The sequence below is a fragment of the Phyllobates terribilis genome, unplaced genomic scaffold (genome assembly GCF_046119375.1).
Source record: "Phyllobates terribilis strain yellow unplaced genomic scaffold, ASM4611937v1 Scaffold_318__1_contigs__length_2195899, whole genome shotgun sequence".
Taxonomy (NCBI): Eukaryota; Metazoa; Chordata; class Amphibia; order Anura; family Dendrobatidae; genus Phyllobates; species Phyllobates terribilis.
The window spans coordinates 380978-395661 of NW_027363078.1; the positions used below are offsets into that span (position 1 = coordinate 380978).

General features: G+C 46.0%; 1 protein-coding gene across 3 annotated transcripts in view; it reads left to right on the forward strand.

Annotated features, from left to right (window-relative positions):
• LOC141221123 (uncharacterized) overlaps nt 1-14684 on the forward strand; it is a 182757-nt gene that overhangs the window by 29901 nt on the left and 138172 nt on the right. For 2 of the 3 annotated variants that reach the window (XM_073666472.1, XM_073666474.1), the window contains exon 2: nt 8666-8819. In XM_073666472.1, the coding sequence (XP_073522573.1) occupies nt 8666-8819 (154 nt within the window). Of the gene's footprint in view, nt 1-6198; nt 6321-8665; nt 8820-14684 lie in introns of those variants that run through there. The other variant, XM_073666473.1, reaches the window with a different exon arrangement.

Below are 14684 nucleotides of genomic sequence, written 5' to 3' on the forward strand. Positions count from 1 at the left end.
GTGCTGAAATATCGCCCACAGCCCATCAATCAGAGGGGTGCGCGTCACTTCGGGGTGAAATCCCACCCACAGCCCATCAATCAGGGGGGTGCGCATCACTGCGCGGTGAAATCCCGCCCACAGCCCATCAGTCAGGGGGGTGCGCATCACTGCGTGGTGAAATACCGCCCACAGCCCATCAATCACTGCGTGGTGAAATCCCGTCCACAGCCCATCAGTCAGGGGGGTGTGCATCACTGCGCGGTGAAATACCGCCCACAGCCCATCAATCAGGGGGGTGCGCATCACTGCGTGGTGAAATACCGCCCACAGCCCATCAGTCAGGGGGGTGCGCATCACTGCGCGGTGAAATCCCGCCCACAGCCCATCAATCAGGGGGGTGCGCATCACTGCGTGGTGAAATCGCGCCGTCCACAGCCCATCAGTCAGGGGGGTGCGTATCACTGCGTGGTGAAATCCCGCCCACAGCCCATCAGTCAGGGGGGTGCGCATCACTGCGCGGTGAAATCCCGCCCACAGCCCATCAATCAGAAGGGTGCGCATCACTGCATGGTGAAATCCCGCCCACAGCCCATCAATCAGAGGGGTGCGCATTACTGCGCGGTGAGATCCTGCGCACAGCCCATCAATCAGAGGGGTGCACATCACTGCGCGGTGAAATCCCGCCCAGAGCCCATCAATCAGAGGGGTGCGCATCACTGCGTGGTGAAATCCCGCCCACAGCCCACCAATCAGGGGGGTGCGCATCACTGCGTGGTGAAATATCGCCCACAGCCCATCAATCTGGGGGGTGCGCATCACTGCGTGGTGAAATCCCGCCCACAGCCCATCAACCAGGGGGGTGCGCATCACTGCGTGGTGAAATCCCGCCCACAGCCCATCAATCGGGGGTGCGCATCACTGCGTGGTGAAATATCGCCCACAGCCCATCAATCAGGGGGGTGCGCATCACTGCGTGGTGAAATCCCGCCCACAGCCCTTCAGTCAGGGGGGTGCGCATCACTGCGCGGTGAAATCCCGCCCACAGCCCATCAGTCAGGGGGGTGCGCATCACTGCGCGGTGAAATCCCGCCCACAGCCCATCAATCAGGGGGGTGCGCATCACTGCGCGGTGAAATCGCGCCCACAGCCCATCAATCAGAGGGGTGCGCATCACTGCGTGGTGAAATCCCACCCACAGCCCATCAGTCAGGGGGGTGCGCATCACTGCGCGGTGAAATCCCGCCCACAGCCCATCAATCAGGGGGGTGCGCATCACTGCGCGGTGAAATCGCGCCCACAGCCCATCAATCAGGGGGGTGTGCATCACTGCGAGGTGACATCCTGCCCACAGCCCATCAGTCAGGGGGGTGCGCATCACTGCGCGGTGAAATACAGCCCATCAATCAGAGGGGTGCACATCACTGCGCGGTGAAATCCCGCCCAGAGCCCATCAATCGGGGGTGCGCATCACTGTGTGGTGAAATCCTGCCCACAGCCCATCAGTCAGGGTGGTGCGCATCACTGCGTGGTGAAATACCGCCCACAGCCCATCAACCAGGGGGGTGCGCATCACTGCGTGGTGAAATCCCGCCCACAGCCCATCAATCTGGGGTGCGCATCACTGCGTGGTGAAATATCGCCCACAGCCCATCAATCAGGGGGGTGCGCATCACTGCGCGGTGAAATATCGCCCACAGCCCATCAATCAGGGGGGTGCGCATCACTGTGTGGTGAAATCCTGCCCACAGCCCATCAGTCAGGGTGGTGCGCATCACTGCGTGGTGAAATACCGCCCATAGCCTATCAATCAGAGGGGTGCGCATCACTGCATGGTGAAATCCCGCCCACAGCCCATCAATCAGGGGGGTGCGCATCACTGCGTGGTGAAATCCCGCCCACAGCCCATCAATCAGGGGGGTGCGCATCACTGCGTGGTGAAATCCCGCCCACAGCCCATCAGTCAGGGGGGTGCGCATCACTGCGTGGTGAAATCCCGCCCACAGCCCATCAGTCAGGGGGGTGCACATGACTGCGCTGTGAAATCTCGCCCACAGCTCATCAATCAGGGGGGTGCGCATCACTGCGTGGTGAAATCTCGCCCACAGCCCATCAGTCAGGGGGGTGCACATCACTGCGCGGTGAAATCCCGCCCACAGCCCATCAATCAGAAGGGTGCGCATCACTGCATGGTGAAATCCCGCCCACAGCCCATCAGTCAGAGGGGTGCGCATTACTGCGCGGTGAGATCCTGCCCACAGCCAATCAGAGGGGTGCACATCACTGAGCGGTGAAATCCCCCCCAGAGCCCATCAATCAGAGGGGTGCGCATCACTGCGTGGTGAAATCCCGCCCACAGCCCATCAATCAGGGGGGTGCGCATCACTGCATGGTGAAATCCCGCCCACAGCCCATCAATCAGGGGGGTGCGCATCACTGCGTGGTGAAATCCCGCCCACAGCCCATCAGTCAGGGGGGTGCGCATCACTGCGTGGTGAAATCCCGCCCACAGCCCATCAATCAGAGGGGTGCGCATTACTGCTCGGTGAGATCCTGCCCACAGCCCATCAGTCAGAGGGGTGCACATCACTGCGCGGTGAAATCCCGCCCAGAGCCCATCAATCATGGGGGTGCGCATCACTGCGTGGTGAAATCCCGCCCACAGCCCATCAACCAGGGGGGTGCGCATCACTGCGTGGTGAAATCCCGCCCACAGCCCATCAATCTGGGGTGCGCATCACTGCGTGGTGAAATATCGCCCACAGCCCATCAATCAGGGGGGTGCGCATCACTGCGCGGTGAAATATCGCCCACAGCCCATCAATCAGGGGGGTGCGCATCACTGCGTGGTGAAATCCCACCCACAGCCCATCAATCAGGCAGGTGCGCATCACTGTGCGGTGAAATCCCGCCCACAGCCCATCAATCAGGGGGGTGCGCATCACTTCGGGGTGAAATCCCGCCCACAGCCTATCAATCAGGGGGGTGCGCATCACTGCGCGGTGAAATCCCGCCCACAGCCCATCAATCAGAGGGGTGCGCGTTACTGCTCGGTGAGATCCTGCCCACAGCCCATCAATCAGGGGGGTGCACATCACTGCATGGTGAAATCCCGCCCACAGCCCATCAATCAGGGGGGTGCGCATCACTGCGTGGTGAAATCCCGCCCACAGCCCATCAATCAGGGGGGTGCGCATCACTGCGTGGTGAAATCCCGCCCACAGCCCATCAATCAGGGGGGTGCGCATCACTGCTCGGTGAGATCCTGCCCACAGCCCATCAATCAGGGGGGTGCACATCACTGCATGGTGAAATCCCGCCCACAGCCCATCAATCAGGGGGGTGCGCATCACTGCGTGGTGAAATCCCGCCCACAGCCCATCAATCAGGGGGGTGCGCATCACTGCGTGGTGAAATCCCGCCCACAGCCCATCAATCAGAGGGGTGCGCATCACTGCGTGGTGAAATCCCGCCCACAGCCCATCAATCAGGGGGGTGCGCATCACTGCGTGGTGAAATCCCGCCCACAGCCCATCAATCAGAGGGGTGCGCATCACTGCGTGGTGAAATATCGCCCACAGCCCATCAATCAGGGGGGTGCGCATCACTGCATGGTGAAATCCCGCCCACAGCCCATCAATCAGAGGGGTGCGCATTACTGCGCGGTGAGATCCTGCCCACAGCCCATCAATCAGGGGGTGCGCATCACTGCATGGTGAAATCCCGCCCACAGCCCATCAATCAGGGGGGTGCGCATCACTGCGTGGTGAAATCCCGCCCACAGCCCATCAGTCAGGGGGGTGCGCATCACTGTGTGGTGAAATCCCGCCCACAGCCCATCAATCAGGGGGGTGCGCATAACTGCGTGGTGAAATATCGCCCACAGCCCATCAATCAGGGGGGTGCGCATCACTGCGTGGTGAAATATCGCCCACAGCCCATCAGTCAGGGTGGTGCGCATCACTGCGTGGTGAAATATCGCCCACAGCCCATCAATCAGGGGGGTGCGCATCACTGCATGGTGAAATCCCGCCCACAGCCCATCAATCAGAGGGGTGCGCATTACTGCGCGGTGAGATCCTGCCCACAGCCCATCAATCAGGGGGGTGCGCATCACTGCATGGTGAAATCCCGCCCACAGCCCATCAATCAGGGGGGTGCGCATCACTGCGTGGTGAAATCCCGCCCACAGCCCATCAGTCAGGGGGGTGCGCATCACTGTGTGGTGAAATCCCGCCCACAGCCCATCAATCAGGGGGGTGCGCATAACTGCGTGGTGAAATATCGCCCACAGCCCATCAATCAGGGGGGTGCGCATCACTGCGTGGTGAAATCCCGCCCACAGCCCATCAGTCAGGGTGGTGCGCATCACTGCGTGGTGAAATATCGCCCACAGCCCATCAATCAGGGGGGTGCGCATCACTGCGTGATGAAATCCCACCCACAGCCCATCAATCAGGGGGGTGCGCATCACTGCGGGGTGAAATCCCGCCCACAACCCATCAATCAGAGGGGTACACATCACTGCGTGGTGAAATATCGCCCACAGCCCATCAATCAGGGGGGTGCGCATCACTGCGCGGTGAAATCCCACCCACAGCCCATCAATCAGGGGGGTGCGCATCACTGCGGGGTGAAATCCCGCCCACAACCCATCAATCAGGGGGGTGCGCATCACTGCGTGATGAAATCCCACCCACAGCCCATCAATCAGGGGGGTGCGCATCACTGCGGGGTGAAATCCCGCCCACAACCCATCAATCAGGGGGGTGCGCATCACTGCGTGGTGAAATATCGCCCACAGCCCATCAATCAGGGGGGTGCGCATCACTGCGCGGTGAAATCCCACCCATAGCCCATCAATCACTGCGTGGTGAAGTCCCGCCCACAGCCCATCAGTCAGGGGGGTGCGCATCACTGCGTGGTGAAATCGCACCGCCCACAGCCCATCAATCAGGGGGGTGCGCATCACTGGGTCACGCCTGGCTGCAGCCGGGTTACTGGATGCCTAGTGAGTGGTCGGTGACAGCGCCACTCACAGGAAACAATGATAATTCAAGGTAATTGCAAAAACACTTCTTTACATCGTTTAAATCGATGGGGGCATTATGTAGTAGACAACCTCTTTAATTGACAAGTTCTTTGTTTTTTTTACTGGTGACCGGATGTAAAAGCGTTTGTCATCTTGCTATTAGTGAGTCTATTTAAAGTCCTCTCACCTGGCTGCTTCTGGTCCTCTTCAGCCACTTGCTGTCTCACAAGAGCCCTGGGATAAAATGTCCATGTCCTTTGTTGCAGATCTTCCTGGTTCCCACCGTTCAGTCAGGTGAGATGCTTTTCCAAAATGTTTCCTTTTGTTCCATTATCTGGACTTCCATCTGCTCCACAACTTTCCCAAGTATTGTAAAGGGAGATTTGCAGTTCTGTGGCCTTCCTGCTCGTATCGTCTCTGTGGCCTTCCTGCTCGTATCGTCTCTGTGGCCTTCCTGCTCGTATCGTCTGTCAGCTGTTTGCCTTTTTTTCAGGTTGTGGAGGTAACTCTGCAAAGTTCTCAACCTCACTTTTCTACTCCTCACTCCCAAAATGAAGGGCAAACTAAGCAGATCAATCTGACTATGGAACAATAGTTCTGGATTTTCCTTAACCATCGGGAGAATTGGTCAGGTTTGCTTCCTGTGCCTAATTTGCTCACAACATTTCTGTTTGAGTGGTTCAGAAATTCCCCCTTTGTCAATGTCTTTCACCATGAACTTTGTCTTCCCGTTAACTTCCTGCTGTGAACAGGAAAACTCAGGACATTCACAACATGTGGATGGAGGCGCAATCCAGTCTACTCCCAACATCTCTCCTGGCGATAAATTCTGTCTTTCCAGCAAGTGCATTTGGTTAAAAACTCCCTGCAAATGACTCCAAAATGTATTGTCCCATTTCAAATAAGTGAGCAAATTAATTTGGTTAACTTCTATTTGTAACTATTCTCCATCTTGAAGATTCCCAGAGCTTTTCATGTTTTTCTCTCTGTCCATTGGTTCTGAATAAATTCTACTCTACCATGAAATCATCTCCAGCTTCCACCACTGATTCTCACCTGTAATATGACATTAACCAAACTTGGGGCTGTAAGAAACTTAATCAGAATCTTCTCTATTTGATTTACCTGGAAGAGATACTGTCCTGAAGAGAGATTCTGCGTCCATAAAAAGGACATGCGTCAGGAAACGCAACTCCGCTGCCTCCAATCATCAGGACAGTTGTTACGCAATTGACTGACAAGGGATGGACGATTACACGGCTGCTTCCACCACTAGGCCAGTTATTGGGAAACTAACAGTGAGCGTAAGGTATATACACCTCCGATTCCAACGCATGGTGTATATGAATGTATGTGTGTGTATATATATATATATATATATATATATATATATATATATATATATATATATATATATATATATATATATATATATATATATATATATAATATAATATAATATGCACCCCGGTACTGCCAACTCCACATTAACAAAAGGAACTAGCTGCCACAGTCAATAGTTTTATATAGGCCGATTGGACACCCGTTACAGGTAGCGTATGGCTTCAGGGGTGCGGTTTACAGAGCAAGAGCAATTGAACTATTACACTTTTATATCTTTAATCCGGAAATGTAGGCAGTGTTTATAAAAAATATACAAAGATGTTACAAAATAGACAAAATAATACAGTATATTCAATTACATATAATAAAAGTAAACAGAAGAAATGTTCTAAACCTGTGCTCAGGAATGGCTCAGAGCTTACCTTTATATAGAGATAAAACATGGCATGGATAGCATCCTCCATCTGACCCGATATTAAGTTGGAGGGGTTATAATTAATACCACATGTTCAATGGTGAGGCTAGGTCCGTTCTCCGGAGATTACCAGTTTTCTGTACAACAACATGAATGCTCCAGTTTTTCTAAAATAAATACATTTTAAAAAATCGCACCATGTATCCTTGATCTCCATGGCTTCCCCTTGTTATGGAGGTCTCCTTCTGCTCTTGTGCACACCTCTGACGGCACCTCAATATGCCTCTTGAGGCCCGCTCAGGTGACTGCTCGCCGCTTGAGTATTCAGGTAATATACCATTGCTGCTTCTATGTTGCCTAGTTGAACTAATTGACACACTAAGCTCTGCTATCGTTAAGCTCTGTTGCTACAACAAGTTTATTTTCTTTGCATAATGAGTGGAAGCCGCACTGCTGTTCCGCAGTGTCGGGGCCACAGGTGGCTCCTGACCGTCTGCACATACCCTAAACAGGTGGCCATAACACTTCTCTTTAGGTGAGATTCTTGCTCCCACAACCATAAGGCCGTAGCTTTGTATGCTCTGTATGGCCATTTTCTGGTTATTAATGCAGCTATTAAATCCCAATGCGAAGACTCAGTCCATTCCTAAACCCCTTCCTGACATGACGTACTGATATGTCATGCGGGAGACTGATCACCGTAAGACACGATGATTGGGTAAAGATGGCGACCATCTTTCCTCATCGCCCAAGCGGGCATCGCCACCCACCCACCCCCACACATCGCCAATCACTGCAATTGATCGGCAAATTCTGAACGGCCAATCGCAGAAATTGTACTTTGAAAGCCCTGCCCCGGTGGCATATTCGCGATGGTGATTGGGGCTGCTTGTCGCCACCAATCACGTCGTGTTCTACACCCCCACACCCTCTGTACCTGCCATCTTCTGAATGGTCGCTTTATTGCGTCCATTCAATGAAATGCTGGTGGGGTCGGGTCATCTGCCAGTCACCGCTCTGACTGCCTCCATTTCTGTGAGGTACGTGGTGCAGAGCTGTACTGTGCCATCTGCCTGCTGGGACTTGTGCTTCTACCACAAGAATCCTCTCCTGATCTTTGCTGGTGCTGTGCTATGTTGTTTCACAGCTGAAGACTGAAGACCCCTGACCTGATCTCTGTCCTTTGCTCCATGCCCTGATCCCTAATTCCCCCCAGCTTTCCCCCGTATACGTCCTACTTTTTTTTCTTAATACATTTTGTAAGATATTTTTTTCTGTTCACAATTAGAGCTGGCAGCCGATTGTCTCGCTGCTAACCTTCCAGACTGACATCCATTGGTCATTACTGACTGTGGAGGCCAGAATTCTACTTCTGAACTGCACTATACTCATGTATTCGCCTTTTCGTATTTGCGATGTATTTTTGGTTATTAAATGGGGCAGTGCAGATGACCGAATCTGAATGTGAAAAAAATCACAGCATATACCAGTTTCTGCCGTAAATCGGATGATAAAAAATCCTAGATGTGATAAAAGAGAAATCTGGCACTGTACGGAGAGACCGCCCAGCGTCTGTTCTTTATGGATATATTGCAATTCTGTAACATGGTAAACTGTAAGTGGTAATGTAAATTATTCATAGCTGCAACAGATTGTACTCGGATGATAAGTGAGAAAAAATCCTCCTATTTTCTGGATGTAACTGAATTATTTTTATATGCTTTTGTGACACTACCCTTAATTTACAGTGCAGGAAGGGGTTAAATGTATAAAATACAGACAGGCAGTTGAGGAAACCCGTGTTCAGATATGTAGAAGACGTCTGTAGGAAATAGCATTTATTAATGCAAGAGGTGACGGCTCTGACAACCTGTCCTTCTCTGTATGATTTCCAGCATCTATTATATAGAGCCCTGCAGTACTACAACCCCCCACATCCTCCAGTTCTCTCTCCTGAATGACCAGTCGAGGATGGACAAAGACAGGAAAGAGATTACCAGAAGAATATTAAACCTCACCTTGGAAATCATATCCCTGCTGAGCGGAGAGGTAAACTCTTCTATATTTCTATTATTGTCTGCTGAGTAGAGAGGTAAACTCTTCCATATTTCAATCATTATCTGCTGAGTGGAGAGGTAAACTCTTCCATATTTCAATCATTATCTGCTGAGTGGAGAGGTAAACTCTTCTATATTTCTATTATCTGCTGAGTGGAGAGGTAAACTCTTCTATATTTCTATCATTATCTGCTGAGTGGAGAGGTAAACTCTTCTATATTTCTATTATCTGCTGAGCGGAGAGGTAAACTCTTCTATATTTCTATCATTATCTGCTGAGTGGAGAGGTAAACTCTTCTATATTTCTATTATCTGCTGAGCGGAGAGGTAAACTCTTCTATATTTCTATTATCTGCTGAGTGGAGAGGTAAACTCTTTTATATTTCTATTATCTGCTGAGCGGAGAGGTAAACTCTTCTATATTTCTATCATTATCTGCTGAGTGGAGAGGTAAACTCTTCTATATTTCTATTATCTGCTGAGCGGAGAGGTAAACTCTTCTATATTTCTATCATTATCTGCTGAGTGGAGAGGTAAACTCTTCTATATTTCTATTATCTGCTGAGTGGAGAGGTAAACTCTTCTATATTTCTATTATCTGCTGAGTGGAGAGGTAAACTCTTCTATATTTCTATCATTATCTGCTGAGCGGAGAGGTAAACTCTTCTATATTTCTATCATTATCTGCTGAGTGGAGAGGTAAACTCTTCTATATTTCTATTATCTGCTGAGTGGAGAGGTAAACTCTTCTATATTTCTATTATCTGCTGAGTGGAGAGGTAAACTCTTCTATATTTCTATTATCTGCTGAGCGGAGAGGTAAACTCTTCTATATTTCTATCATTATCTGCTGAGTGGAGAGGTAAACTCTTCTATATTTCTATCATTATCTGCTGAGTGGAGAGGTAAACTCTTCTATATTTCTATTATCTGCTGAGTGGAGAGGTAAACTCTTCTATATTTCTATTATCTGCTGAGTGGAGAGGTAAACTCTTCTATATTTCTATTATCTGCTGAGTGGAGAGGTAAACTCTTCTATATTTCTATTATCTGCTGAGCGGAGAGGTAAACTCTTCTATATTTCTATCATTATCTGCTGAGTGGAGAGGTAAACTCTTCTATATTTCTATTATCTGCTGAGTGGAGAGGTAAACTCTTCTATATTTCTATTATCTGCTGAGTGGAGAGGTAAACTCTTCTATATTTCTATTATCTGCTGAGCGGAGAGGTAAACTCTTCTATATTTCTATCATTATCTGCTGAGTGGAGAGGTAAACTCTTCTATATTTCTATCATTATCTGCTGAGTGGAGAGGTAAACTCTTCTATATTTCTATTATCTGCTGAGTGGAGAGGTAAACTCTTCTATATTTCTATTATCTGCTGAGTGGAGAGGTAAACTCTTCTATATTTCTATTATCTGCTGAGTGGAGAGGTAAACTCTTCTATATTTCTATTATCTGCTGAGCGGAGAGGTAAACTCTTCTATATTTCTATCATTATCTGCTGAGTGGAGAGGTAAACTCTTCTATATTTCTATCATTATCTGCTGAGTGGAGAGGTAAACTCTTCTATATTTCTATTATCTGCTGAGTGGAGAGGTAAACTCTTCTATATTTCTATTATCTCCTGAGTGGAGAGGTAACCTCTTCTATATTTCTATTATTATCTGCTGAGCGGAGAGGTAAACTCTTCTATATTTCTATTATTATCTGCTGAGCGGAGAGGTAAACTCTTCTATATTTCTATTATCTGCTGAGTGGAGAGGTAAACTCTTCTATATTTCTATTATCTGCTGAGCGGAGAGGTAAACTCTTCTATATTTCTATTATTATCTGCTGAGTGGAGAGGTAAACTCTTCTATATTTCTATTATCTGCTGAGTGGAGAGGTAAACTCTTCTATATTTCTATTATCTGCTGAGCGGAGAGGTAAACTCTTCTATATTTCTATTATCTGCTGAGTGGAGAGGTAAACTCTTCTATATTTCTATTATCTGCTGAGTGGAGAGGTAAACTCTTCTATATTTCTATCATTATCTGCTGAGCGGAGAGGTAAACTCTTCTATATTTCTATTATCTGCTGAGTGGAGAGGTAAACTCTTCTATATTTCTATCATTATCTGCTAAGTGGAGAGGTAAACTCTTCTATATTTCTATTATCTGCTGAGTGGAGAGGTAAACTCTTCTATATTTCTATCATTTGCTGAGTGGAGAGGTAAACTCTTCTATATTTCTATTATTATCTGCTGAGTGGAGAGGTAAACTCTTCTATATTTCTATCATTTGCTGAGTGGAGAGGTAAACTCTTCTATATTTCTATCATTATCTTCTGAGTGGAGAGGTAAACTCTTCTATATTTCTATTATCTGCTGAGTGGAGAGGTAAACTCTTCTATATTTCTATTATCTGCTGAGCGGAGAGGTAAACTCTTCTATATTTCTATTATTATCTGCTGAGTGGAGAGGTAAACTCTTCTATATTTCTATTATCTGCTGAGTGGAGAGGTAAACTCTTCTATATTTCTATCATTTGCTGAGTGGAGAGGTAAACTCTTCTATATTTCTATTATTATCTGCTGAGTGGAGAGGTAAACTCTTCTATATTTCTATCATTTGCTGAGTGGAGAGGTAAACTCTTCTATATTTCTATCATTATCTTCTGAGTGGAGAGGTAAACTCTTCTATATTTCTATTTGCTGACCGGAGAGGTAAACTCTTCTATATTTCTATCATTATCTGCTGAGTGGAGAGGTAAACTCTTCTATATTTCTATTATCTGCTGAGCGGAGAGGTAAACTCTTCTATATTTCTATTATCTGCTGAGTGGAGAGGTAAACTCTTCTATATTTCTATTATCTGCTGAGTGGAGAGGTAAACTCTTCTATATTTCTATCATCTGCTGAGTGGAGAGGTAAACTCTTCTATATTTCTATTATTATCTGCTGAGTGGAGAGGTAAACTCTTCTATATTTCTATTATTATCTGCTGAGCGGAGAGGTAAACTCTTCTATATTTCTATTATCTGCTGAGCGGAGAGGTAAACTCTTCTATATTTCTATCATTATCTGCTGAGTGGAGAGGTAAACTCTTCTATATTTCTATTATCTTCTGAGTGGAGAGGTAAACTCTTCTATATTTCTATTATCTGCTGAATGGAGAGGTAAACTCTTCTATATTTTTATCATTGTCTGCTGAGCGGAGAGGTAAACTCTTCTATATTTCTCTCTTTATCTGATGAGCGGAGAGGTAAACTCTTCTATATTTCTATTATCTGCTGAGTGGAGAGGTAAACTCTTCTATATTTCTATAATCTGCTGAGTGGAGAGGTAAACTCTTCTATATTTCTATCATTATCTGCTGAGTGGAGAGGTAAACTCTTCTATATTTCTATTATCTGCTGAGCGGAGAGGTAAACTCTTCTATATTTCTATCATTATCTGCTGAGTGGAGAGGTAAACTCTTCTATATTTCTATCATTATCTGCTGAGCGGAGAGGTAAACTCTTCTATATTTCTATCATTATTTGCTGAGCGGAGAGGTAAACTCTTCTATATTTCTATTATCTGCTGAGCGGAGAGGTAAACTCTTCTATATTTCTATTATCTTCTGAGCGGACAGGTAAACTCTTCTATATTTCTATCACTATCTGCTGAGTGGAGAGGTAAACTCTTCTATATTTCTATCATTATCTGCTGAGCGGAGAGGTAAACTCTTCTATATTTCTATCATTATTTGCTGAGCGGAGAGGTAAACTCTTCTATATTTCTATTATCTGCTCAGTGGAGAGGTAAACTCTTCTATATTTCTATCATTTGCTGAGTGGAGAGGTAAACTCTTCTATATTTCTATCACTATCTGCTGAGTGGAGAGGTAAACTCTTCTATATTTCTATCATTATCTGCTGAGCGGAGAGGTAAACTCTTCTATATTTCTATCATTATCTGCTGAGCGGAGAGGTAAACTCTTCTATATTTCTATCATTATCTGCTGAGTGGAGAGGTAAACTCTTCTATATTTCTATCATTTGCTGAATGGAGAGGTAAACTCTTCTATATTTCTATTATTATCTGCTGAGTGGAGAGGTAAACTCTTCTATATTTCTATCATTTGCTGAGTGGAGAGGTAAACTCTTCTATATTTCTATTTGCTGAGCGGAGAGGTAAACTCTTCTATATTTCTATTATCTTCTGAGTGGAGAGGTAAACTCTTCTATATTTCTATTATCTGCTGAATGGAGAGGTAAAATCTTCTATATTTCTATTATCTGCTGAGTGGAGAGGTAAACTCTTCTATATTTCTATTATCTGCTGAGCGGGGAGGTAAACTCTTCTATATTTCTATCATTATCTGCTGAGCGGAGAGGTAAACTCTTCTATATTGCTATCATTATCTGCTGAGCGGAGAGGTAAACTCTTCTATATTTCTATCATTTGCTGAGTGGAGAGGTAAACTCTTCTATATTTCTATCATTATCTGCTGAGCGGAGAGGTAAACTCTTCTATATTTCTATCATTATCTGCTGAGCGGAGAGGTAAACTCTTCTATATTTCTATCATTATCTGCTGAGCGGAGAGGTAAACTCTTCTATATTTCTATTATCTGCTGAGTGGAGAGGTAAACTCTTCTATATTTCTATTATCTGCTGAGTGGAGAGGTAAACTCTTCTATATTTCTATCATTATCTGCTGAGTGGAGAGGTAAACTCTTCTATATTTCTATCATTATCTGCTGAGTGGAGAGGTAAACTCTTCTATATTTCTATCATTATCTGCTGAGTGGAGAGGTAAACTCTTCTATATTTCTATTATCTGCTGAGTGGAGAGGTAAACTCTTCTATATTTCTATTATTATCTGCTGAGCGGAGAGGTAAACTCTTCTATATTTCTATTATTATCTGCTGAGTGGAGAGGTAAACTCTTCTATATTTCTATCATTATCTGCTGAGCGGAGAGGTAAACTCTTCTATATTTCTATCATTATCTGCTGAGCGGAGAGGTAAACTCTTCTATATTTCTATTATCTGCTGAGTGGAGAGGTAAACTCTTCTATATTTCTATTATTATCTGCTGAGCGGAGAGGTAAACTCTTCTATATTTCTATTATCTGCTGAGTGGAGAGGTAAACTCTTCTATATTTCTATTATCTGCTGAGTGGAGAGGTAAACTCTTCTATATTTCTATTATCTGCTGAGTGGAGAGGTAAACTCTTCTATATTTCTATTATTATCTGCTGAGCGGAGAGGTAAATAAACTCTTCTATATTTCTATTATCTGCTGAGTGGAGAGGTAAACTCTTCTATATTTCTATTATCTGCTGAGTGGAGAGGTAAACTCTTCTATATTTCTATTATTATCTGCTGAGTGGAGAGGTAAACTCTTCTATATTTCTATTATCTGCTGAGTGGAGAGGTAAACTTTTCTATATTTCTATTATTATCTGCTGAGTGGACAGGTAAACTCTTCTATATTTCTATTATCTGCTGAATGGAGAGGTAAACTCTTCTATATTTCTATTATTATCTGCTGAGTGGAGAGGTAAACTCTTCTATATTTCTATCATTTGCTGAGTGGAGAGGTAAACTCTTCTATATTTCTATTATCTGCTGAATGGAGAGGTAAACTCCTCTATATTTCTATTATTATCTGCTGAGTGGAGAGGTAAACTCTTCTATATTTCTATCATTTGCTGAGTGGAGAGGTAAACTCTTCTATATTTCTATCATTATCTGCTGAGCGGAGAGGTAAACTCTTCTATATTTCTATCATTATCTGCTGAGCGGAGAGGTAAACTCTTCTATATTTCTATTATCTGCTGAGTGGAGAGGTAAACTCTTCTATATTTCTATTATCTGCTGAGTG